The following is a 26,605-nucleotide window of genomic DNA, read 5'->3' on the forward strand; positions in this document are numbered from 1 at the left end:
CCCACGCGGCAGGGGAGTGGGTGAAGCTGGGCGGGAGGGAGATGGACGACTCCGGCCACCAATGGGCAGCACGTGCGTCCCCGCTGCCGGCCACCGCCCACCTCTGCAATTGGCTGCCCATAGCTCCGCCCGAGGGACCGCGCTGCCCGCTGCCTGGCTGGCGGCGGGGAGGCGGGGCCGCTTGGAAGCTCGCTGATTGGCTGAGGCGTGCGGCGGGCCCGCCCCCGCCCCTGCCGGTGAAGGTGAGCGTCTCCTCCAGGCGCCGCGCGCCGCCCGTAACGGAGCGCAGCGGAGGGGAGGGGGTTGCGCCGCCATGGCCGCCTCCATCTTCACCGCCGTCCCCCGCGCTCCGCCTGTCGCTGTTTTCAAGCTCACGGCGGACTTCCGGGAGGACGGGGACGCGCGGAAGGTCAACTTGGGCGTGGGCGGTGAGTGTGCGGCCTCCCCCGGTGCGGCGGGAGCCCCTTCCCCGCGGGGTAGGCCGGCCGGCGACCTTGATGGCGGCCCCGGCCCCCGCCGGCGGGGAGGCAGCGGCGGGACCCGGGCTCCAAAGGTCCCCGGGCGGCGGCGAGGCGGAGCGGGGGGCGACGGGTCACCGGCGAGCGTCAAGGTCGCGGGGGCGACCCCGTGCTGGGGGCCCGCCGCTCTCGGGTGTCGGTGCCCCGGGGCCGGGAGGCCCAGTGTCCCCCCGGGCGCTGAAAGGCCGCGTGTCCCTCTCCTCGCAGCCTACCGCACGGACGAGGGGCAGCCATGGGTCCTGCCGGTGGTGAAGAAGGTGGAGCAGATGATCGCCAACGACAACAGCCTGAACCACGAGTACCTGCCCATCCTGGGCCTGCCCGAGTTCCGGGCCAACGCCTCCCGCATCGCCCTGGGTGACGACAGCCCTGCCATCAAGGAGAACCGGGTAGGTGGTGGACAGGGAGCAAGACCACTCCTTGCTGGGAGAGCTGCTGGGATCCCTAGGGCATCTCTCTAGCAGACCAAGCAGAAGAGCACAAATACGTGGAGTAACAGCATTTTGGCAGGATTTGGGGATTTTTTTCCGTTGTGGTCTTTACTGGTTGTAGGTTACTCAATGATCCTGTGTACATGAAGCTGTTTGCACAAGTAGTTGTAACTTCTGGGAAAAACCAAACATGGGCTGCGGTTGGAATTTGGTTTTTCCTTCATTTTCTAACTGTTGCCCCATGGGAAACCAATGTTAGATAATAGACCACCTTTCCCAAAATAAGGTGCTAGCTGGGAATCTGTGCTGTGCCAAAAAGTAACAGGAATAACTGGAGTCTATTTATAACTGTAGAAGGCATCAGGGTGGGCCTGAGCTCTGAAGGAGGTTGAAGACCACTGGAAGGCGATGATGCCCTGGCTGGGGTGACCCCAGGGAGTGTGTTTGGGATCCTGGCTCACTGTTGCAAGCGCCTCTGTTCTCTGTGCACCGATAATGAGGTTGACCTGGGTGGACCCTGCTGGCAACTCTCTCTCTTGCAGATTGGAAGTGTTCAGTCCTTGGGCGGGACAGGTGCTCTGCGTATCGGCGCGGAGTTCCTGAGGCGCTGGTACAATGGAAACAACAACACAGCAACCCCGGTGTACATCTCTGCTCCGTCCTGGGGTGAGTGCTATCATCAGTGCTGCCACGTCCTTGCAGGGTCCCCTGTGGGTCAGCGGACGAGGGGGGCACAGCTGAGCTTCTTGCAGGGCAGGGGCTTGGGTAGCAAGAGGGGGGCCTTCCTCCTGTGCATAAAGGGAGCATAAGTGTCTCCATTGTGTATTTGGTGACATTTAGGGAGATGCTGGGACTGGAGAAGGTGGCTTGCTGGAGGGGCAGCCTGTTTTTCTGAAAAGTGAATTCTTTCCTCAGAGAACCACAACTCTGTGTTTGTGGATGCTGGCTTTAAAGATATTAGAACCTACCACTACTGGGATGCTGCTAAGAGGGGCCTGGATCTCCAGGGGCTGCTGGGTGACATGGAGGTAAGTAAAACTAGCATGGGATGGGCTGAGCTTGGTGCTGTGCTGTCAACAGCTGGCTGTTCTCTTGCATGCTGTGCCTGGCAGTGGTTCTCTACAAAAGAGACTGGCGGTGCCCAGAGCAGCTCGGGGCCTCTCCCTCTGCTGTGGGTGCCCAGTCTCGTCCCTGTGTGTGACCAAGACCTGCTCTCTCCTCAGAAAGCCCCAGAGTTCTCCATCTTCATCCTCCATGCCTGTGCACACAACCCAACTGGCACAGATCCTACTCCTGACCAGTGGAAGCAGATTGCTGCTGTTATGAAGGTATGGGCTGCTGCTGGGGCTAAAACGGCGGACAGAGAGCTCTTGAGCCAGCTGGAGATAGGCTGTAGGGAATGGCAGGAGATGTGACAGAAGCTGGAGGAGTTCCACAGGGCAGGTGTTGAAGGAAGAGGCCGACAGGGTGCTGGTTGTCTGCACTCAGAGGACAGAAGCATTCCAGTTCTTCTCATGCCTCAAAGTTCTTCCTTTCAAACTCTGTCACATGGGCTGCAGTGAGGTTTCCCATGCTAGAGAGATTATCCATGGGCACCTGCTTTTCACAGGTGCTGGAAATTAAGATATAAGGCAGTGCATCTCTTGTGCCTGTGACCTCAGATGCAGTTTTCTCCTGCATTTGACCCTTTCTTGACCATTTCAGCCTTCCTATTCCTTTACGCCAGTAGAAAGAAAATATCTCAGTCTGGTGTTGCCAGACCATGTTTCCTTTATGAAACCTGGAAGCTCAGTGGTTGTTTTTCCCTCCTACAGGGACAGCGGGGGGTAAAGTGAAGATTGTGGGGAAGGGGTTTCCCTCTAACACTGTTCCTCCTTGCAGCGACGGTTCCTGTTTCCGTTCTTCGACTCGGCGTACCAAGGTTTTGCCTCTGGCAGCCTGGACAAGGATGCCTGGGCTGTGCGATACTTTGTCTCCGAGGGCTTTGAGCTCTTCTGTGCACAGTCGTTTTCCAAGAACTTTGGTCTCTACAGTGAGTGTCTGGCAGTAAGCTGGCCCAGTAGCATCATACCCAGACAGATGGGGCTGGCATGCTGGGGCGTGGGGAAAGCTCTGCTTTACCATGATGCATGGGGACCAATGGCTCACATCCCTTGGCTTGTCCACAGATGAACGTGTGGGGAACCTGACTGTGGTGGGGAAGGACGCAGACAACGTGCAGCGTGTGCTTTCCCAGATGGAGAAGATTGTGCGCACAACTTGGTCCAACCCTCCCTCCCAAGGAGCACGCATTGTGGCAACTACGCTTTCTTCCCCACAGCTCTTTGCTGAGTGGTACGTGTCGCCAGGGCCAGTGGGAGAGGGAAAGGGGGGGAAGCCGCCTCACTGAGTGACAGGCTTGGCAAGAGGGCTCCAAACCAGGCAGGTGCCTGTCCCTCATGCTCTGCTTCCTGCCTGCTGCAGGAAGGACAATGTGAAGACGATGGCAGATCGAGTCTTGCTCATGCGGTCAGAGCTCCGGTCTCGCCTGGAGTCCCTTGGGACCCCAGGAACCTGGAACCATATCACAGAGCAGATCGGCATGTTTAGCTTCACAGGGTTGAACCGTAAGTACCAAGTGGCCTGGTGATGGGAGGACTGGGTGAGGACAGTTTTGCTGGGGGTGAACTGGGCTGAAGCAGTCCAGGCAGGAATCTCTCAGGGACTTCACTAGAGCCCTGGTATCACTACCTTTGTGGGTAAGCAGGGACATAGCAGCAGGCAGCATTTTAGTGGCCAGTGCTGGAAGTTTTCTGCTTGTGAAAGGTTCAAGCAGCACTGACTGGTTCTGTTGGCTTTTCTGAGCTGTGGGATTACTGCTCTCACCTGATGTCCAATTGTTTCCCCAGCTAAGCAGGTGGAGTACATGATCAAGGAAAAACACATCTACCTGATGGCTAGTGGGCGCATCAACATGTGTGGCCTGACTACCAAGAACCTGGACTATGTGGCTAAGTCCATCCACGAAGCTGTCACAAAAATCCAATGAAGCACATGAACAACCAAACTTACATGAAGTCACCAAAGCTGTAGCGTGTAGTCTGTGTCTTTCCCTGCTCGTGGCTAGCCTTGTCCCGCACCTCTTGGGGTTTAATAAAGATGGGAGCAGTAGCTCAATCAGGGATAATAATCTCTTGACCTTTTTGAAATACTGCTTGCAATGTGGTGGGTCAGTGCCCCCAGGAGGGTGGGGGCAGCATGAGCCGCTCTGGCTCTTGTTTGACTGACAGCAGCCTGGTCTTTAGGCACTTAGAGCTGCATCTTTAGCACATCAAAATCAACTCCATGTGACTGATCATTTTGATCTAGGTGAAGTCTAGTACCAGTGCAATGCGCTGTGGGGTAACAGCCCAGTTGGCTGGGATCTTGTACGGCTTTTGAACTAATGTCACTCGGTAGTATTTTGGGGAGGGGCGAAGCTGTTGCTGGCTTTCCCCCACCTGGTTCTGAGCCTTATGTGAGCAAACATTTGTAATTGTGATAATTGCTTCTTTGTGTTGCTGACAGAAAATTAAACCTCCATCTCTGAACTTGCCTGCAGTTGTGTGATGTCATACCTTCAGGGTGTGCTAGCTTCTTCCTAGGCTGAGATCAGAGCCTCAGCATCATGGTTTGTCCATTGGGTCTTAGTTTGTTTCAAGGCTTTCCCTTTCTCCCTCATGGTGTGTTGCATCTCTGATGATCACGGTTGCTACCAGTGGGGCACAGTGCTGTTGGGATAGTGTAGTTGAGATCTCCGTCTGACTCTACGTGTAGCTGACCAGTTCCTCCCATGTCCATCTCGTGTTCCTTTTTCTTCGCTCCTGCCCTGTGCTGTCCAGCCCATCCTGCCTATGTGCTTGTTTTCTGGATGGTTGTATGTTACCCATCCATCTGGCCATCCCTCCCTGGCCCAGAGCTCCTGGCCTGTTGCTAATACGTCAAAAACGAGATAGTTCCTGCTTTTCAGCAGGCCCCTGGTGAACCACCACCTACTACCCCTGGCTTCAGCAGGGCCTGCCAGCAACAGCCTGCGTTTCTGGCACTGAAAAGGAGCTGGGACCATCTGCTTCTGCTCTTTGCAGCCACTGTTTGCACATCTATTTGTGAGCTGATATTACCACCTTGACAGAGCAGCCTCCTGCCGAGATCTTGGTGAAGAAAGGGGCCCAGCCCCTTTCCCTGGGTCAGTTAGTGGTAGTCACTGCTGCCCTGATGGATTTTGCTTGTGCTGCAGCTTAGTGAAGGGGGAAATGGTGCCTTGTTTTCTTGGTATGTTTGCAGAGAGACAGTGCATGGGGTCTTGTGTGTCCTTTTCAGATTAGTGTCTGTGTTGCATAAAAGAGTGAGCCAGAGGCAGCCTTTCTTCTGTGCAGGTGGGGTTTTTTCTCCTCTTGATGTCCATCCACAGCTGGGATGATGGGGTAGTGGTTAAAGGATGACTTCTAGGGGTGATCTCAGGAGAAAAGTTTAAGGAACCAACTCTTCTTTTGCTGTTTCTGACATCTGCATACACTTCTGTCCTGAGAGACTTCTAGGTGTGAGGCCTGGCCCACCCCACATGTGATCTGTACCAGTGCTTTGCCAGTCTTACCAGCCTTGTTTTTCCTAATGAGTGACCTAAATTTCTCCCTTTCTGTAGTGTAAGCTCATTACCCGTTATCCCATTTACCATAGCAACGGAGAACAGATTATTCCTTTCCTCTTTGCAACAGCTTTTTATGTATTTGAAAACTTCCTCTCTCCCCTTCACATCCTTCACCAGTTAAGATTAAGCGACCCTGTTTCCTTCAGCCTTTTAGGTAGGCTGTTTTCCAGCCCTTGCTTTCCTCTGGCCTCTTTTCAATTGCTGTGTTTCCTTAGAAGGGCAGTGCCCAGACAGGGATGCAGTTATTCCAGCTGAAGTTTTATCAGCATTGGTGGACTATGAGATTTCTGTTATCTATCAGGCTGTACTCCAGCATGTGTATCCCACTATTGTGTTTGCAACAGCACGATATTAACTCCTGTTCTTCTCCAGCCCTTGTCAGCACTGCTGTGGTGTCACTCTCAGCACTGCTGAGTGCTTTCCTGGCAGCAAGAGTGACAAAGAGCCCAGGTTCACAGAGAGAAATTGGGAAGCGCTTGCTGACCTGGTCCTCTACCTGTTCCCTTCAGCGATGCTGAGTCCTGTTACTCGAGCCACCTCTGGCTGTGGGTATGAGAGGCAGCCTAGCATGGTGGGAGAAGGTAGCACATCTTTCCCTACATCCATTGACACAGACAGGGCATCGCTCAGGGAGAAATTATTTTTAATGTTAATATCCCTGTTGCGTTCAGCCTCTACAAAAACTACTGACTGGTCTGTACCAACCCGAAGGCTCGGCGCGAGCCTCCCTCGCACAGGCAGCCATGCGCAGAGAGGATGGTTCGATGCAGCGTGGAGCGTCTCTCCCCAGCGAGGGTGGCTGCGCTCAGCGGTGAGCTGGGCTCCCTGCCCTGATCCTAGCAGGGCTTCGGGAGTGCCAGGCTGCGTTGATGATCAGTGTGCGCGATGCGCTGTGTTCATGTCACTAGGCATGGCACAAACATGTGCTGGGGCCCTGAGCTGCGTGTGGTAACCCCCAAATAACATGTTCTCCTTATGGTGGAGACCATGTCTGTGCAGCACCCAGCACTGAGGGGCTCCGGGCCTTGTTGGGATGGGGATGGTAAATGATGCTAAGGGCAGTTCTGGGTTGGGCCGCCCCTCCCTGCTCTGCCTGCAGGGAGGCCGTGCCAGACACTTCTCCACCTTCCCTTTCTCCACCTCTTCCTGAGACCAGATGCTACCAGGGAGCAGCTGGGCAAGGGCCCTCAGACTCCAGCTAGCTGGTCCAGGCTGCCTGGGTGGTTCAGCCCCGCTGGGGGCATGTCCTTTCTTGCCTGGGGATGGGGCTCTGCACAAGTCCTGCAGGGAAGGGCGGCATGAGCGGGCGGGCAGGCGGGCAGGCAGTGAGCGAGTGCAGACCTGCTGCTGTTGAACATGAGCCTCGTGGCAGGAGACCCCCATGCTGCAGACCTGGAAGACACAAGTGCAGCCTGGTGCAGGGGGCCAGAGCTTGCCCTCCCTGACCTGCTGCTGCTCAAACCTGCAGCACCTTTCCTAGCCAGGCTTGGGGATATTGGTGCAGACATACATTTCTAGCTGTGAAAATACAAGTCAGGGTCTCAGTCTGTCACCGACATCCATTCCTGCCCCAAGGATGGTTGGAGTCTGCCACTGCAGCCCTTGACCCTGCTCCAGCCCCCAGCACCACATGTACCTGCATGGGCTCCAAACCACATTGGCTGGCTTTGCTGCTTGAAACTTGAGTTTACACTATTAAAATTGAGCAACCTCCCATTTGCTGGGGACAGAGTATTGCACCAAGAGGCAGGTTCTTACCTCCAGTCTGCATGGGCCTCCAGCACTGTGCTCTGGCCGCACTGCTGCTCAGGTGATTAACGGAGCGAGATTGGAGCTCTCCTCTGGCGTCTTCTCACCCTCCGGCGACGGCCGCTGCTTGCGCCCACCTGCAGCAGCAAGGGTGCCTAGGGCTGGGTGCTGGGGGCCAAGGATGCTCAGAGCAGGGGGTACGTGGGGTCGGGCCAGGACCAGGCAGCTGGCTCTGCCTGAGCTAGCCCTAGGTGCAGTTTTGCCTGCTGCTGGGGTACTGCCGGGGAACTGGGCTGCCCCCCTGCTCCAGGCTGGGCCCATGCAGGGTGTCCCCAGGACAGGGCTGGGGAGTAACTGATTTGGGCAGTGGGGTGCTGGGGGAGAATTCTCCCCCGGGTACTCCCTCCTGGGTCAGTCACTCACTGAGGGATCTCAGCAGCCTTCTGCCCAGCGTCTCCTCAGAGCTGCTTGGTGATGAGCTGGTCCCAGCCTCTCTGTCTGGGGACTCTGCCTCCAGGACGGTGCCACAGCACTCACTGTCTGCAAAAGCCCAGCCTGGCTGCAGTGCCTCGAGGTACCACAGCCCTTGCTGCCCCCAGGGTCATGTGTCCCCCCAGCCAGACTCACTCTGCCGCTTGCTGTTCTCCTCGTTGTCAGCCAGCTCCTCCTGGATGAAGGGGATGCCCTCCATGCGCAGGAACACCGACTCGCTGGGACTGTGCAGCCCCTCAGAGCGGCTGCCTGTGGGGACACAGGGCAGGCATGGCGGCAGGGCGGGCAGGCACCGTGCCCTGGGGCAGGACACTGGGGGACGCCTGCCACAGCAGCAAGTTCCAGCGCCAGGGACCACCAAGGAGCACAAGCACATGGGGAACAGGAATTCACATACCTGCACACCCACACCTGTGTGCACATGCAGGTGCAGAACAGCATCCACGGGGGGGGGTGTGTGTGCAAATGCCCATGTGCCCTGGGCCACATGCAACTGCATCTCAGTGGTGGTGTCCCCATCATGCCAGCGGGTCGCAGCATGACACACCCCCCCCCCAGGGGACACACAGAATTGGCCTGTGGAATGAACGCGTGCTGCTCGGCAACTCACACATGACGCTGTTCTTCTCATTCAGTAGGGTGGTGGGGTCTTCCTTGGGTGTCTGTGGGGTTCCCCGCGTGGTTGAGGCCTTGGTCGAATCCCTGTCAAAGGCCTCCATGTCGGGGGACTGGGGTGAACTGTCCATGCGGCTGGCCACCAGCGCGTTGTGGTACTGCTGCCGGGTGACCTGGCCACACAGACACATGTGCCCAGCTCAGTGGGCACTGAGCCCCACTGGGACCTCCTGGAGATTTGGTGGCACCAAACCCCTGGGCAACAGGAATGCCAGACCCCCCCAGTGCCCGGTGGGCACTCACCAGGCTACTGGGGCACGGTGGGGCAAGAGGGTGCCAGGGCAGGGGTGGCCGGGGTGGGACAGTTACCACCAGCCCAGCCAGTACCTTGACAAACTGCACATCGCAGAGGATGTGCACGGAGTAGTCGGGTGTGTAGATGTTGTTGCTGCTGCTGTGGAGCTGCGTGGTGCTGCCCCCGTAGTCGTTGTGCTCCCGGTTGGGGGACTCAGAGCGGTTGAGCCCGCTGCACCGTGACGGTGACCTGTTCACTGCAGGAGGGGGTGGCAGAGAGGCAAACGCTCTCACTTGTGGTGCCGCTTGTGTCCCTGGTGCCAGTGCAGGGCCAGGGTGGACCAGTCACCTCCAGCGGCTGTGCCCCACGCACACCGGGGCTGACAGGGGCCCTACGCGGACCTGTGGTGGGGTCCTCCTTGGTGCACACTGGCGGTGGAGGCTCTGCACCATGCTAGCCCCATGCAAACCAAAAGGACTGGGCAGGCAGGCATCTAACCCTGGCACTGGCAAAAGAGGTTAGGGCTGCTGCCTGCCACCTGTCATGCAAACTGACTGACAGCTCTCCTGCTAACGCAGGCCTTCTGCACGGCATTTGGCACAAATTCTCCTGGTTGCAGCTGGCAGCCCGTGGGGGTTTACTTAACCTGCCTCAAGGGCAGGCTCCTATCCACTCCGACTCCGACATAACAGGAGCAGAGGCTGCCACGGCAAGCTGGCCCATCATTTATGTTGACTGATGGCCTCTGACATGCAACGTGATGGATTTTGTCTGGTCAGTGATTTATTAGGGAACAAAGGCACTTTGTTCCTTGCACAGGTGAAATCAACAACTTGCTGAGTTTGCTCTGCTACTGAAATGCCCTTCTGTTACCCAGATTACCAGAAAGCAAGAGCAGCAGGGCAACATGCGTGCAGGGCTGTGGGTAACTATCATCAGAAGCAGCAAGTAGCAAGAAAACCCAAGCACTTGAGTGCAGGAAATTACAGAAACCACACACCAAAGAAAGCCCAAGCCCTTGTCCCCATCCCATTCTTCCTGGGATTTGCATCTTACTGGGGAGGCTGTGGCAGGGACAGGGCTGCTGTCCCCCATCTCCAACCAGCCAACCCATGCTCCAACCAGCGAGGGGCTGCCTGACATGCAGGGTGGGGGGGGGCTTGGTGCACTGTGCACAGGGAGTGGGAAAGAGCCTGGCACATGTGGAATTCCCTGCCCAAAGCCATGCCCCATTACCTGGAGAGCCAGCCAGGGAGTCCCCTCTGCTGAAGGCGAAGGTACGGGACCCTGAGACAGGCACTGCAGAGAGAGGGAGGTGGAAGGAAGGAGGGGACAGGTGAAAGTGAGGGATGGAGGTGAGGTGGGGGGAAAGACCAAGAGGAAGAATGAGAAAAAAGACTCATGTGCCAGCAGTGCTGGGCTGGGCTCCCACCACTGCTGCTAGCCTTCCCTTCCCAACCCTTTTACACCCTCCTGCTTTTTCTCCGGGGAGGCTCTCGCCAGCCCTGGGGACAGCTGCTTCCTGTGGGAACAGCAAGAAGCCAGGACCCTGCATCCAGGGCTGCCTGACTCATCGCCACAGAGAGGGCGAATCACATGCCATTCGCTTTCCATGTTTTATTGCCATAGGTTAGAGCAGCAGCGACAATTTCAAGGGCAGACGTTTCCCCACCCTGTGCCTCGCTGCCTGTGGGGAGCTGCCCTGCTGCCCACCACAGCATCGTTTCTGGGCCGTGCCACAGGGGTGCAGGCCTCCATGGGGGAGCATGGAGAGACTAACACACAGTGCGAGCGATGCACTCAACACCTCCCAGTCCCTCATCTTTGCTCTTACTGCTGGCAGTGCCCACCTTGAAAGCAGCAAGAGATGCACGCCCACTGGCTTCCAGCCCTATCCTCCAGCCATAGCCACTCTTCCCCAGCTTCCAGCCCTCCTGCCCGTGGCACGCTGCCCTCCCTCCAGCCACTGTGCCTGCACCATGGCTGCAACACCCTAGGAACTCTCTACTGCCTACGTGATTAATGTTTTTAAATTGCTCCGAAGGTAAAAAGCCCACGAAATTTGCCCTGCAGCCCTCTCCTTCTGATCTCCCTGCTCTTCCCCCAGTAACTCCTGTTCCTCATCCTCCCTTGGATCAAAACCTGCAAATAAAAGTCCAAGCAAAGGCACCAGCATGAAGCGCTGCCCAGAACAACCTTGTCCAGACAGGAGCAAAGGACAGGTTGATAACCACTAGCACTCGCTCCCTGCTCTCACCGCCTGACCCTCCTGCAGTGGGGCTGGCCATGCTGGGTCTCTGCTGCCGCACCCCTGCCCCAGCTGCCAATGCCAAAGATTGCCTGGTGATAAAAAAGTTGCATAACAATGGTTAATTACTAACAAATTGTTAAATGCTCAAGGGTTAACGTCTGAATTCTCTGCTGTGACATGCTAGTCACACTCATTTCTGCTGGGCTTTGCTTCAAGGAGGAAGGACAAGGGGAACACCCTGTGACCTCTGCCTCCACCCTGCCTCCTTGCTGGCCAGGGGTGTGACACTGCACGTCCTGCAGCAGGCAGGGGTGGCTGGATAGCAGAAAACATCTCATGACACAGCGTCACGTGCGAGCACAGGGAGCAAAGGAGCCCTTAGCAGGCTCCTGCCATGGCCCACACCTTGCCTGCCCCATCGCCCATGGGCAGCATTTACTACCTGAGCCCTGATGGGGCCCTGGGGACAGTCACCGAGGACCTGGGGGCATCAGGCCATGCAGCAACATCCTGGGGGGAAATCATCCACTTCATTGATTTCCTCTGTCCAAACCGAGTGCATTGCGGACGCACGGGGGAGCAGGAATGTGCACTGAGGGGTTAATCCAGCAGTCCACGAGCCAGCCTTTCGAATGGAAGCAAAGCAAGCAGCAAAAATACGTGAACCCTAGAGCTGCATGCAGATTGGGACCCATGGGAGTGAGAGTCATCTGCCCCAAGGGACTCCCCATTCTCTCAGCGACATCCCTCCCTACACGTCCCTAAAAGTTGAACTGAGTGGGTTCTTGTTTTGATTAGGCACCCAGCACATCCTCGGCTTACCATTAGCGCTGCCAACCTGACTGCAACATCTGGGGTTTGGGATGAGGGATGTGCTGGACTGGGGGTGGGCAGCACCTCTGCCTGCTCCCAAGCCACCAGGGACTAAACATTTGCAGGGGTGATCAGCAAAGAAGTGGAGGGCCTCACAGTCTCCCCTAGTCAGAGCTCCCTCAACTCCTGCAAGCAGGGGATCTGCTCATTAACCCACCAGCTCTGCAGGCAGGGAATTTACTGGGGCTGGGGCATCTACTTTTAACTCAGCTGATTTCCCCCCCACCCCCCAAGTACGAATGGCTCACAGGTAAATTGACCCATCTCTGCAATTCCCGAACTGTCCCCATTCCCCCGGCTTAGGACCCATGTTAAGCTCATGCTCCAAGCCTCAGGAATGCAAACGGGTCCAGAGATGTTACGCTCAGACCTAGATGCACCATGCCAGAAGTCACAGGGTTTACTGCTCCCATCTGTGTGGGCATGCTGCCACCCGTGGGTAGAGCCCCTTGCAGCACCAGCCGTGCTGGGATCCACCCGCAGGAATCCAGCACATGGCTGAAACCTCAGAGGCACCTCAATGAGACCTCAAAGTCCTTCTGCTGGGACTTTGCTGCATCAGCCCCTCAGCACGTTGTTTCTCCACTGAGCTGTTTAAAAGGGGGTGACCTCGGGGCAGAACCCAAGCTACTCTTTGTGGGGTGCAAATCCATCCCTCCTCCAGCCAGCCGGTGCTGCAGAGGAGGGGTTTTAGAGGCCCAGCCTGTCCGAAAATACTTACATAGGAAGGAGGATCCAGCCAGGCTGCCCACTTTCCGCACATCATTATCTGAAATGACAGTTAGAGGTGTATGAATCACAGAGGATTCTGCCCCGTGCCCTGCAGCGGAGCCACCCCACCACACAGCCAGCCCATTCTCCTGGCCACCAGCTGGTTTAGCCCCTGTGGAGGGCTAGAGGGAGCCCACAGAGCCCTTACCAGAGGAGACAACAGCCATGATGGCAGGGACGCCATAGTAGGTGAACGCCCCGTTCTCAAACCGCAGTCCTTCCTTGCCAACCTCTACCTCCACTTTCCCCTGGAAGTAGAAGGAAAACCAGGTGCTCCTGGCCACCAACCCACCCAGTGCTGCAGGGACCCCCACCACCCCATACAAAAAGACAGGCATCTCCCCTGGCAGGAGCAGCCCAGCCCAAGGCAGCAAGGAGAGATGGGCCACCCCCTGCCACCCTCCGCTCGCCTCTGCCCCTGGCACCTGCAGGATCAGGACAAAGTAGTCGACAGGGCGGTTGCGCTGGTAGAGATAATGCTCTGCTGCCTTCTTGTTCTTTCGGTCATACTTGAGCTCTTGGATGATGTTGGGGTGTTTTAGGAGCCGCAGCAGGATCTTCTCAGAGAGGTAAGGGGACTTGAAAGGCTCCACTTCTAGAGAGGAGGCAACGCGCACTTGCTCAGTGGGGCTGGGACTGCCAGGAACCCCACATCCTCTGAGCTGCATAGCCTTAGCCTCAGCACCCTGCTGCACAGAGGGGAGCCACATGCAGACCCATGATGGGGGAGCAGCAGGATGCCCTGGCTGGGGTCCAGTCAGGTGGAAACTGCTTGCTGCAGGGGAACCCAACCCAGGAACAGCTCAGGGACACCCTGTGGGGCTGACACTACTGCAGGGAGATGCAGGGCTTGCATAAAGGCAAGGGTACCTGTTGCCATGAACCGATGCGTAGCCAGGAGGAGCTGCGGGGAGATCTTCACCTTCATCTCGCTGTCCGAGAGCCTGAAGATGGAGAAGTCCTGGGGCTTACGTCCCCGGTGGGGCACCCGCTCCTTCTTCCGACTGTCTGCTGCGGGGCAGAGAGCAGAGTGGTCGCCCTTCTGCAGCAGCCACAAAGCCACTGCAGCTGCAGGGCCCCATACCACATGCACACATATGGAGAGCAGCACGTCTTGCTGCATGCTATGGGGGGGCTGCTGTGGAGCAGCAGCTAGAGTAGCTGGGCACACAAAACATGCCACGCATCACAGCCTTGGGAGCAGCTCCCTGGGGAGGGAGGAGGGTGGTGAAACACTCTTCTTTCTCAGGAACAAGTCCTGGATTGCCCTGGCTGTATGCATCACCCAGAGTCGGAAAGGAGCTTGGGAACCACCCATGGGCACTTCATGCCCAACACATGTGTCCCTGGGTCAGGCTCTGCTCAGCCACCAGCTGCTGATGCTGGTCCTTCTCTGTCTTGAGCTTTCAAGACTCCCTGACATCTGAGCAGCATCTATCATTCTTGTCTTTCCCACCATGACTGTTAATTGCTCTGGGGAAGAACCACAATTTGCTCTGGCCTGTTTCCTACCCACATGTCTGTTTGTCTGTGCGGGCTCCCACCCTGGGTCCTGCAACTGCAGTAGCTGCTCTGGGACACTAACTGTACAGATCCGTCTCATCCAGGATCTCGGACTTGATGATCTCCTCAATGACATCCTCCAGGGTGACAATACCCATCACCTCGTAGAACGGGTCTCCTTCCCCTTCATTGTTCACCCGCTGCACGATGGCCAGGTGGGACTTTCCTGTGGGGGAAGAGCAGAGCAGCAGTGAGACCCTCGCCCCTGGTGAGAGGGGTCCCCAGCACGGCGGGGTTGGCAGGCAGACAGGGCTCAGTGTGAGGCACAAAGCAAAGCCAAACCTCAGAAGCAGCCACTGTCGCACAAACCCATCCTAACCACGCTAACCCAAGGACACACAACCCAGCCTAACAGGGCTGCTACTCTCCAGGCTGATTTCTAGGTGTCACAGGGCTCTGCCTGGCTCTTTTCCAGGGAAGCTTGCTTTCTTTACCATCTGCTGTGAGTCACTCCATTTAGCTCTTTGACAGCCTCCTGTGCAGGACTGAAGTGTACATTATACCAGCTGCTTCTTGCTTACCCTCAGCTTCATTGGCACAGGACAACTCTAACGGAGGAATGAGACAGCGTCCTGCAACACAGAAATGTGAGTGTGTCCTTGGGCTCTACTGGCTCCCCTCATCCTCTCATTCTGTTGTTAATTATCTTTCCTATCAAATTGCCAGGAACAGCTCCTCCACATCTTTCTATCCATCACTGTCTGGACCGATCCTAAAGCTTTTCTTAAAACACAGGCAAAGCCTCCAGCTCCTCGAAACAGCAGCTGGTTTTAATGCAGAAATGCGTATGTTTGTTTGCAGCTTTCAGCCCAGCTCCAGCAGAATTCTTGGGTGAACCATCTGGATGCAGAAGCTAAACACTTTTCAAGCTGTCAGCCTGCACCTGAACATCTCCAAACCCTGCCCCTGACAGCACCTCCTCTCTGTTACCTTAAACAAGCAGACTGGGACCAGGACCTTCTTTCAGCCACAATGGCAGTGACTCCTGCTCAGAAATCACAGTGTTTCTCAACCACATTCTCAGCTTCCTCACTTGCCCCAGGAAGCTGGCAGTTCTGCTGACACATTCTCAGGCTTCTTCCTTTTGGCATACTCGAAACAACGCTATTTGCTTTTGCACGTCCAGCTCACTGTAAACTGTTTTGACTTGTTCAACTTCTCCCTTCCTTTATTGTCTGCTCTTATTTACACTCCCGCTCAGCAGCTTGACCAGAACCCAACTTCCAAGTCGCAAACAACTTCTGGGTTTCTAGCTCTGATGTATTCTTGGACCTGCCAATGAACAGCACTGGTTTTCTTACTGGCCCTGGTGCTCCTATGCTGCTCAGCAGCACACCCAGGTTCTGAACCTCTAGTTCTGCTTAAAACATTAAAAATGTCCTTCATTGGCACCACAGCGAATGACTTTCCCTCCCTCTGTTTGCTCTGTTTCCTTGGTCTCCCTTTACAATGCCTGCACAAACCCAGCGTGTACTGCGAGCACTGCAGGGACCTCCAAGAAAGCAGCAAACACCTTATTTTCCCCAGAGGTTCAGAGCTGAGGTCCTTGAATAGCAATGGTCACCCAAAAGAGGGGCAGGTCCCTTCTGCGGTGCCGCTGCCTCTGCATCTGCTTCTCCCATAAAGCCTCCCCAACAAATTTGCCTGCCGCTCTGGGCGAGGGGATGTGAACAGTATTTATGCATACAAATGCAATATGGGTGGGCTCCTGCCTGCTGCACAGCTCCCTCCTCCCCTCCTCCTGGCTCATCCCTACAGAGGGACAGGGACAAGCGCATCCAGGGCAGCCCAGCAGTCCCACCAAACACGTCTTGCTGGGGACCATGCGACCTTCAGATAACCTTGACATGGATCTGAGATGAGCAAATTATATTTCTCAGCCAAAGATCAGCACTATGCATTTCTCACAGCAGAGCTTGGGCATTTTCCACAGTATAAATTCCCTCCTCCTCATACCAGGCTTTTATTGCAAGATTTCAGAGAGCAGCTCACTGCCTCCCACGCCTACAGAATTAGAAACGAGAACATAACATCGCAGCAAGTAGCACCAAGATGCACTTTAAAAACCCGAATCTATAGCCTCAGGGCACTAAAATTCAGCATGTTCTTTGGACTAGGCTATTTCACTCCTTTCATACACAGGTTTGTGCATCTTGTCCATTCGGTGGGTAATAAAGCAACACAACTTGAGACTTAAAAAGAAAAAATCAGCGGAGTTGGCCACAAGACAGCAGCAACAGCTACGTTTCATCTTAGCAAAGTCCAATTTTTGAAAATGTCTCCTTTGCCAAACCTCGTTCCCAAACACTGGGGCCATCTGGTCTCCAACAAGTCCTCGGGTGAGCGAGGAGAGGGGAGAAGTTATTTCTTTTGGCTGAAAGCTTGTTGTTAATGGCATTTACATGCAACCCTAAACCACCAAGCCCTTACGAAAAGCTTAGGTGCTACTTAAAGGCAGTCAGAGAGTAATGGAGGCAATTCTTTTTTTGGCCAAACACCTACATCAACGCTGTAATTTACCTTAGAGCAGCCTCAAAGAAATGTGATTCCAGCTCCATGTTCACAGAGCGGCAAATGAGATTATTTAGATATAACCCAGTACCGTTAGCCTGGGAGGAGACTCACAATTTCACTGCACTGGAGGCAGAGCCAGGAGGGCTGTTAGAGTGCTCAAGAGTTCTTTATTTTCACAGAAAATAAACACTTGTAGCCATGCTATAAACCCCCAGCTTTAGATTTCCAGGCTAACACCCACATTACAGATGGAGCAGGTACCCAGCGACGGAAAATTGTTGCAATGCTCCCAGCCCACACTGAGTGAGCTGGTCTTAGCCCTTGCCCAGCCGGCTGGTACCTGTTTCACAAAAACACCCCAAAACCCGCTCCCACCCCTCGTAGAGCTCCTGTAAATGACTGCTGCTCCCAGCTAGCCCCTGCTGGGAAAGGGCTGACTTGCCCTGATCTCCCACCTGAGGGACATAAGATTGTTTACAAAGTCCTGTCCCCCAACCTGGCTGGGCCCTGTGCCTCCTCCCATCATGTTTTTAACAGACCATATAAATTTGGCAGCAGGGGTGCTGGTGGCTTGCAGGTGCCCTGGCTGTGGCTTGCTCCCTTGTGAGCTGGGGATGCTGCCAAGCTCAGCTGCAGCCCCCTGCCCGGCCCTGGGAGCTGCTATGCTTGCACAGAGAAAAAGCAGTGGCTTTTGGAGCACGTATGAGGGTAGAAGTGGGGCAATTTCATGAGGTGGTAGCAATGTCCAAGGGAGGGTGGCACAGGGACAGACCTGGGGATGTCAGAGGGATTCCATTCTCTTCTGTAGCCTGTTATCCTGCAGGTCTGCCTCAGTTGGGGTACAATAAAGGGAGATAAATCATTTAAACACAATCCCAAACTTGATCTAAACCAGCTTTAAGATCTGCAAAACCAATTCCAAAAAATGTGCTATTGTAACTGATGCTTGATAGCTCAAATGAAATTAATTATAAGGGCAAGCTGCTTCCCCACTAGCAAGCTGTCACATGTAATTTTACAGGGCTATCACTGATGCAGGAAAGCACAGTGAAACACTTGAGAATCAAAGCTTTGGTCTGGCAAATGCTAGAACAAATGGGCAATTAACTTTACTTGTGTGAATAGCTTCACTGGCCTCCGCAGGACTGCTCTTGCACAGGAAGTCTATAGGTGATTAAGTGTCTGCTCAGCATGGGATACAACTGTACTAAATTCTTTATGAGCTACATGAAATCTGCTTTTTTCTAACAACAGTGGAAAGTTAATGCCTCAAAATGCTAAATTACAGAGCTAATATAAACAACCGAAAGCTTCCGGATGGAGCAAGCATCTGAACAGATATCTAAAGCTTTTATGCCCATTTTTAGAAGCCTTGTTTCTCATAGGTAACTAAATGACCTTGGGCTCATAGAGCCACCTCAGAGTCCTCCCCAGTGGGAGAACAGAGTCTGAACACACAGAAATGTCTTTACTTGTGGGAAAGAAAGTGCTGTTGGCTGCAAATATAGCCCAGACTACTTCCTTATCAGTTTTTTTATGTAGGTGCTCTGCCAGAGGAACGTTAAAGATGCTTTAGCCTTGTCTCTCTTTCCATGGGATGAGCATTCTGAGCATGAAATTTATTTTAATGAATTTTATGGTAAGATCTCAAGCTGTTACTAGGAGACCAAAAGCACAGGCACAAGCCATGAACCACTTACAGCTACAAAATGGAAGGAAAAAAAAAAAAAAAAGAGTAATTGGTAAATAAGGCTGATTTGTGAAAAAAACCGTGATGTAGCTGAAATCTATTTTCTGTGTGCTTTTCATCAGAGCTCTTCTCTGGGCCAGGGACTGCCGGCATCTCTGTGCCCCCTTGCAGACCTGATCTGAAGTAAGTGGAGACCGATTTGAACTTCTTGAAATGGAAACGTGTGTGAGTGTGCTCTTGTGTTATCACAGCTCTGCACTGAGGGTGCAACCACATGCCTGAGGAGTTGCACCTAGAGACAATGCATATCTACACCTAAATGGGGGAAATAACCAGGAGGGCTGCGGGGCACCCAGTTCTATGGGGAATCAGAGCTATGCGAAGGCAAAACTGTAAATCCTAATCTAATCCAGACCTTCCTCACAGATGAGAACTTCACCTGCTTACACATGTCTCTAGCAGAATACAAAAGCCTTTCTCATGCTCTGCTTTGGTGCTTTCCCTAATCCTAAGGAAAACTGGGGGAAAAAAATGAATATTTGGAATAGCTGATGTATTACCACTGAACAAACAGCAGGGTAAGGGGGAAGACAGTCCTATCTGCTGTACAACAGGGTTCTGACATCCTGGGTATGACCCTGCTTGCCCACAAACGGTAGGCCCCCTGGAGCCTAAGGAAACCCATGAGGATGCCGAGGCTTTCTGAAGCTAAAAACTTCTAAAAAGCCAATGCAAAACTTCTAATTGGTGTCTGTAGCATAGGCCACTCTATTCCTTCCCACAGCTCAGTCTGACGGTGCCTTTGACAGCTCCCACAAGGGAGGTGGCCAGCCAGGTACCCTCTTGCTTTGCTGAGCACCTCCCTGAAGCAGGCCTGCTCCTGGGCTTGCTGAGGGGATTTAAAGCAGCCCAAGGTTCACACAGTAAGATTTTGCACAGTTTTGGAGGGCAAAGCAAAGTAATGTTTCAGGCAGAGTTGCAGCATGAGTCACTGAAACCATCGTTTGTGTATCAGCACCTCACCCACTCTCAGCCTGCCAACTGCCCTTCAGGGCACAAGTATGGAGAGCTCCTGGGTAACAACAGGCTCTTTAACCCATGCAACTGGCTAAGGAGGTCATTGCTTCAGCCCATCAAGGTGCCCAAGATAGTGGCTATCACACTTGCAAAATCTCTTGAAGGCTGACTTAAATTTCAAGCCCTGCTCTTGCTATGGCTGCAGGCTCAGGACAGTAAGAAAAACAGCTGGAACTGTACTGACCCCAGCTCCTGGCAAGTGTAAGCACCTCTTCCAGCTACATTCAATTTGTAGAAGTCTAATAGAGGCTGTAGAGTATTTCGAAAAGCAAAGACAGACCCTAGGGCAGAGCTGTCCTCCTCAGGACAGGCTGTTTTCCTTGCTAAGCCAGGAAGTTTGGTTTTGGAGAATTTACTTTTAGTAACTCTTAAAAGATGCCAAACCACAGAAGGCTAATTTGAGTTGCACCTCAGTCTCTGCCTTGCTGCAGGAAAACTAACAGACAAGCAAATTTCTACTATTCTTCTAACAGAGGAAAATTACTTGTTGAAAAGTACCACTGCTGTATATAGACTTCTCCGGGAAATTAGTCAACAAAATCCATAAATTACTTGAGGAATAGGATAAGACAATGACTTCTGAAAGGCACTACAGAGCAAGAAGGCAGACCTAGCAGAAGAGCTTCCCATGAGGAGTTATATCACAGGACAGAAGCTGCAACGTGCATTGCTTCAGTTATCTTATAGGGATGGAGAAGAAACAGACTGCATCACCCACAGAATTTCACACTGAATGAATGCATAAACCTTGCCTCCTAGCTCCATATTCCCAAGGTGAATCTTATCCTACTGGGACCTCATTTGCCCCTCTACATTGCTTTAGCTTGCTAAATATGATGCAGTTATTTCTTTGGTGTATTAGGTGTTTCCTCCTGGGAGCCTGGAATAAAGCGAGGTACTCTGAGATGTGCCAATACAAATTGCCAAGAAATTCCCTCCAAATTTTTTCACTCCTTTGGTAGTTTCAGATTCTTTCAGGCTGCAGGTGACAAAGTTACTCTACTGGTATGTATCTTCTTATTTCTAGAGAAGAGGGGACACATTTTGTGTAGTGTCTTCCACTTAGCACTTCTAGGTAAATGCTACACAACTATGCAAGCCTTCTAGGGTCCAGACCTTATTATTTCTGAGTTTACTCCACTGAGTTTTGATAAGAAGATAAAGTCAAAACCATCTTCCAGCACAACTACTTCCTTCAGCTGGACCTGTCTCACACAGCTGTAATGCTGCTCTTCAATAGTTTTAGCAGCTGCCCTCCTCTTTTGGGCTGTGGCATGAAGTTCAAGCTGTCCTCTCACAGGCCAGCCCCTCCCTATGCTGCTGTTTGCAGCTTTCATTGGGTTTCTCCTAGTTTCCATTAGTGCCCCCAATTTGACCACCTTTCTCCAGGTACTGGTGCCAAAAGAGACATCAAATAATGCCAGCAGCGGGTTTGCGAAGAGCAGATGTGAAGGGTTTGATGCGTTCTGTTGTGATGGGGCGGGGTTTTGTCAAGCAGGAGCTCACAGCTGCTCTTGGGTGCTGTAACCACTCCGGGCCATTAGCTCCATGGACGCTACTGAAGTGTGTGCTACTATTTTCATAGAGTTGAAATGTTTTTGGCAAGTTGATGCTACGGAAGCGCCCTTCCCAGGGTCCGTGGAAGGGTAATCCCATCTACCCAGGGTCCTGCTAGGGGAGAGGGGATTCGTGACTCATGTCTGGATTAAATTTAAGGCAAAAATCAATGTATCTTAATGGAACTGAGCTCAAACGAGGTTAGGAGTGAGCATACCAAGAAACCAGTGAAGGAAAATTTCCCTTCAAACCCTGCTATACAAGGCCAGAGAGGAAAAAAAGCTGATAATCTTCATAGCTAGGATAGCACAAGGAGAGAAAATAAATGCTTCAGGTAAACAAGGGTAATACAGTGTGATATCAGTGAGTAGGAGAAAAGACAGAAATGGGAAAGTGCTGCTGGAGGTGTGAGCAAGAGTCCCAAAATGCTGTATTTAATAATCCTCTGACATTTTCAGTAAAAACGAACAAATGTTTGTGTACTATGGCAAGGAGCTCTGGTGGTGAAATTGTTACTTGTCATTTTTATTGCATAATGTATATTATGGGTATAGTGGATGTGGCAGAACATTAATCACTAGTGAAACAGATCAGAAGTGTACATTGCTATCCAGGAAAGCAAGCTATAAAATGTGATGGGTATCTTGTATAAACACTGTAATAACTGAAAGAAATAAAGGATTAAAAAAATATCTGGTTGAGTTAATCATGGCAGAAGGAAAAGAAAGCTAGCAAGGTCACCCTAGAGGTTTGTCAAGGCCCTAAGGACCTGGAGGTGGTTATCAATGACCATCCTTACTGGAGACTTTAATTTCCTAGAAAAAGCCAGGGCCTTATCAGTGGGAGTATTTGCTGTCCTGCAGGCACCTTGGATGTGTGAAGTGATGAATGCCTTCATTAAGCGCTTGCTGAACCAACAAGCAATCAGCCTACTCTCTAATTAGTGGAGGTGTCACAGAAGACCTAGCCACGGAAAGCAACCTTGATTAGATCAAACAAGGTACTTCACCATAATTCAAATGGACACAGAAAAGGAGACAGTGATGAAGATTCTTAATTACAAATGGGAAATCTTTATTTTAGAAATTAAAGTAAGGCAGCTGGGAGCAAACGTCTATCACAGTGCATGAGCTGGCACAGGAACCTGTATTTGGAACTGGGAACAGAGTTTAGGAGGGGTTCAAGGCTGGGATGGGGGTATAGATAATTTGCTATCTACGAAGACTGGGGGTGACCAAATGCCTACAAATAGGGGAAATACAAATCAGAAGAGAACAGCAACACCTGAGGAACGTTTCAGGGGAGAGCTAGAACTGCTAAACACCACACTGAGTTAGATATTAAGACCAAAAGTTAGGCTTTTCAGCCATGTAATTTAGAAAATGCAAGGAGAAATTAGGTGGGAACAGAAATAAGTTTTAGGGAGAGCTCTATGCAAGGACTGTATCAAAACTCCCCAGAAGGCCATGATGGCAAACAGATGCAAGGGAGGAAGAGCCTGAAGCAAAATGCTAAGAGTCTAATGGAGTAAAGCTGAAGAAGGATGGATAATCTTCAAGATGAGGACTAGCATGTGAAAGTGTAGCAAGGCAGGTAGCAAGGCTTCTTAAGGCACCTGTCAGCTCAGGGAGCGACACACACAGAACATCTCTGTTTAAGCAGGGCAGAGAGGACGGCAAGCAAAGGGCAGTGAGCTAGCCAACCGCAAGTCCATCTCTACAGATGTATTGATCCATAGGGTACCAGGCTGCAGAACAAATCTGAAGGGGGAAGTAGCTGAATACATCAAAGTAAAACAGATAAAGTGCAGGGGGACTGTGCCAAAGTCATCTGACATCCTTGGTAATACCAAACTCTCTAGACAAGAGAGAGGTAGCAGAGACCTCAGGTGAACTTCAGTAAGGTGATATCATGCAGGAAGCCACAGTTACGAAGGAACTGTAAAGCACATAAAGAATTAGTGAGAGACAACTGGTTATGTTAGAAGAGGCGTGGGGTGGGGGGCAACTACTGCAGCTCATCAGGGTTGAACCTGGAGAGCAATCTTAATGCTTTTGCTAACAGTCTCAGTATAAAAACCAGGAATTTGCTGATTTGCACCATTGGGAGTCTCCAGTCGTGCTGGTGGGCAGAGAGGGTAGGTGTTGTACGCCACACATAACTCCTCTCCCTCTAATCCTGGGAGGTGATGGGGCCACAGTATGCTGCCTGCATGTATCTGATGATCCCTTTCCTGGCACACAAGAAACATCCTATCCTCCCCATCTCCTGACCATGGAGATGACTCACAGGGAGGCTTTCTCTGTATCTGGGATGGGTCAGGTTGGCCTTTCTCACATGATCAGCTCTGGTTACGGCAGAGTGGCTCCAGGCAGCCCAGGAGCAGAGTGCTGACCTCCCACATTACATAATGCAGGGATGTCATCGCTGCAGCTATTTCTTAAAGACTCACTCACCACAGTATGACGTACTGAGTACCAGGCAGCAAAACATAATTCCCGGTAGGGGGAAAAAAAAGCACATGCTGCGTGTATTCTCAAGGTATCGTTAATGAAATACAGCTCTCAGCATCTCTGGGGCTGCCAGCAGCTGCTGCATTATGAATGCTGTCACAGCTGCAAAAAAAGCACCGCTCTTTCTAAGGGTTTAGGCTTTTCTTCTTCCTTTAAACCACTTGTACAAAAAACACTTTCTAGACCTGCTTCTCACTCCTAAGCTGAAAATGCGAGAGCTAAGAAACAAGATGCAATCTCCTGCCATAAAATCCTCTGCACAGAACAGAGTAGCAAACGAGGCCTTGCCTGGGCAGGGGTGCAAGGCAGGCACTGGGCCCCTGCTGGCAGGCTCCCGCAGAGACATCAGCCCTGTGGGACAGGCTCACCCGCTGAGCCAGCAACCTCTGAGGCTGAAGGCTCTTACAGCCTCCATAACATCACAGGCATGACCAGCATTGCAGGCTCTCAATCCACCCAGGGGCTGTTCCACCCGGTGGCACCAGTGTCACCGCCACACCAGCACATGCAGGGCCCAGCTCCCCCCAGCGTCCCCGGTACCTGCCGGGTCCTGCCAGGAGGCCATGCAGGGTGGGCCGTGGGGGCTGCCGCCCTAGGAATCATTAGGGGTGTGGAGGGGGCACAGGGGGATCCCTGGGGGTGGCAGCCCGGCGGCCTCACCCTTCTTGAACTCCTCAAGTAGCGTGTCGAGTCGCGTGTCGTTGAAGACGCAGTGGAGCGGGCGGCGGTAGAAGCGGGTGACGGTCTGCAGGGGGGTGCAGTCATCGGGGTCAACGAAGGCCAGGTCCTTGACAAAAAGCAGGTCAACAATGTTGTCGCGTCGGTCGCCCTCATAGACAGGGATGCGCGTGTAGCCGGAGCGGAGGATCTCGGAGACGGTGGCGAAGTCCAGAACAGCATCAGCACGGAGCATGAAGCAGTCGGCCAGCGGCGTCAGCACATCCTCCACCACCTTGGTGCGCAGCTCCAGGGCTCCCTGCACCATGGCCAGCTCCTCTCGCACCAGGTCACCGTGGGGGCCGGCGGCGCGCAGCGTCTCCAGCAGCCGTTCCCTCGTCGAGAAGACGCTGAGCTCCTGCCGCAGCGCCCAGTCCAGCAGCCGGCTGAGCGGGTAGCAGAGGGGGAAGGCGGCCAGCATCAGCAGCCGGGTAAGGCAGAGGGTGCGGGAGGCGATGGCCAGCCCGTGGCGGGAGCAGACGGAGTAGGGCAGCACCTCGCCGCCCAGGAAGACGGCGGCGGCGCACAGCAGCACCGGCAGCCAGGGCGCTCCCCGGGGCCCGCCGGCCGCCGCCGCCCCGCCGCCGGGCAGCGAGGCGCAGAGCCAGCCGGCCAGCGCCGCGTTGGCCCCCGCCTGCCCCAGCAGCAGCGTGCAGAGCAGGTAGGTACCGCCGCCGCCCCGCACCGCCTGCACCCGCCGCGCCTGCTCCCGCTCGGCGGCCGAGCCGCTGTTGCGCAGGACGCGGAGCTCCAGCGGGTCCAGCGAGAGCAGCGAGAGGCGCAGCCCGCTGAACAGCGCCGACAGCCCCAGCAGCAGCAGCGCGCCCAGCGCCCGCAGCCAGCCCGCCTCGGGCAGCGGCAGCAGCCAGGCGCCCAGCGCCGGGGCCGCCGGCCGCACCCGCAGCAAGAAGCCGCCCGCCGCTCCGTGGTGCGCCCAGGCCCGCCCGTCCCAGGCGCACAGCGAGAAGAGCCGCCCGCCCGGCGGTGCCGCCGCCGCCTCGCCCTTCCGCGGCTCCCGCACCCGCACCTCGGCCAGCGCCGAGCCCGCCGCACCGCCCGAGCGCAGCGGCCCCACCACCTCTACGTCCGAGGCCCAGGCGCTGCGCTCCCGGCACCGCTCCGCCGGGCCCCGCACCGCCTTGCCCCCCGCCGCCGGAGCCGCCTCCTCGATGAAAACCAGCCGCGGTTCCCGCTCCCCCGCCGGTCCGCGGCTCGCGTTGCCCTCGGGCGGCGGCTGGAAGTAGAGGCGCAGGAGGAAGCGGCTCCCCTCCGCCGCCTGCACCGCGCCGCCCTCCAGGGACACCCGGCCCGGCGCCGTGTCCTCGGGCCGCAGCCCCAGCAGCCAGGCGGCCCCGGCCGGCGGCCGCGGCGACAGCGAGAAGAAGAGCAGCAGCACGGCCCCCCGGCTCCGGCCCCAGCCGCCGCCGCCGCCGCCGCGCCCCGGGCCCGCCGCCGCCATGCCGCTGCACCGGCACCGCAGCGCCTGCCCGCCGCACCGGGACTGCGGCGGGGAGCCGGCGCGGCGCGGCGACACACGTGGGCCGGGGGGGGGGCGGGCAGCCGCCGCGCCACGTGCGACGGGGAACCGGCCGGCGGCGCCCCGGAGGAGCGCGACCTACCCCCCCCCCCCCCCCCCACGCGGGGAACGGAGGGGGCGGTTCACGGCCCACCCCCGCACGGCCCACGCGGGAGTATCCCCACGCAGGCGGCACCGCACGCTCCCCCCACATCTAGTGCGACGCTGGCGGGTCTAATCCGGACGCGCACCCCCGGGGGTGCGGGGCCGCCCCCATCTCGGCAGCTGGAGAGGGCTGGGGGCCCCGAGCAGCGAGCCCTACCCCGCTCCCGCTTTCACCCCGGGGGCGCTGCGAGGGCCGGCTGCTGGCGGGGGCTGCGTCTCCCCCTGCACTCTGCAGTCGAGATTTGCTGAAAGGCCTGTTTACCAGCAGTCTCTAGAGGGTTTACAGCCAGCCTCCCTCTGTTATCTGCCGAGGCCCAACTCCTTAGCTTTTCGGTTCAAATTCCTCTCCCTTCTTGCCGTGGGAGTGCTTTTTAAATTTTTTATTTAATGGGGGAATAGCCATCAGTTTGCAGTCTTGCTAGGAAACAAATGCACCATGCTGTAACTAACATTTATTCTTGTGCCTAGACCTGATGGAGAATGTGATACGCAGACGGGGTTTATCAGCTTCATAAGTATCTGCTGAAGAAGGCACTTTGGGACTGTTGAAACACTTGGGTTTTCCCTGGACCAATGTCCAGGACAGCCTTGAAGCAGAGGCTGAGGAACTGGAAGACAGTCCGTTGCTTACA

The 26,605-nt window shown here is 54.7% G+C and overlaps 2 protein-coding genes across 3 annotated transcripts; one reads left to right on the plus strand and one right to left on the minus strand.

Annotated features, from left to right (window-relative positions):
* The first annotated feature begins 212 nt into the window (after window positions 1–212).
* Window positions 213–4,518, plus strand: GOT1 (glutamic-oxaloacetic transaminase 1). Its single transcript, XM_064463906.1, has 9 exons — window positions 213–428; window positions 726–907; window positions 1,492–1,615; window positions 1,865–1,977; window positions 2,173–2,277; window positions 2,831–2,981; window positions 3,118–3,283; window positions 3,413–3,555; window positions 3,838–4,518. The coding sequence occupies exons 1-9, from the start codon at window positions 314–316 to the stop codon at window positions 3,975–3,977; spliced, it is 1,239 nt and encodes a 412-aa protein (XP_064319976.1). The 5' UTR covers window positions 213–313; the 3' UTR covers window positions 3,978–4,518.
* Window positions 4,519–6,254: 1,736 nt separating this feature from the next.
* CNNM1 (cyclin and CBS domain divalent metal cation transport mediator 1) lies at window positions 6,255–26,213 on the minus strand. Of its 2 annotated transcripts, XM_064463907.1 has the most exons (13): window positions 24,236–26,212; window positions 14,247–14,390; window positions 13,532–13,672; window positions 13,087–13,256; window positions 12,810–12,909; window positions 12,612–12,659; window positions 10,003–10,065; window positions 8,859–9,022; window positions 8,467–8,644; window positions 7,992–8,105; window positions 7,788–7,904; window positions 7,374–7,501; window positions 6,255–7,007 (listed from the first exon to the last, which is right to left on the minus strand). In XM_064463907.1, the coding sequence occupies exons 1-12, from the start codon at window positions 25,749–25,751 to the stop codon at window positions 7,422–7,424; spliced, it is 2,835 nt and encodes a 944-aa protein (XP_064319977.1). In that variant the 5' UTR covers window positions 25,752–26,212; the 3' UTR covers window positions 6,255–7,007; window positions 7,374–7,421. The 2 variants fall into 2 exon arrangements, with proteins under 2 accessions (XP_064319977.1, XP_064319978.1); XM_064463908.1 differs by lacking the exon at window positions 6,255–7,007 and having other exon boundaries at window positions 7,410–7,501; window positions 7,788–7,900; window positions 24,236–26,213.
* Window positions 26,214–26,605: the final 392 nt, after the last annotated feature.

Source organism: Phalacrocorax carbo, chromosome 12 (assembly GCF_963921805.1).
Source record: "Phalacrocorax carbo chromosome 12, bPhaCar2.1, whole genome shotgun sequence".
NCBI classification, from domain to species: domain Eukaryota; kingdom Metazoa; phylum Chordata; class Aves; order Suliformes; family Phalacrocoracidae; genus Phalacrocorax; species Phalacrocorax carbo.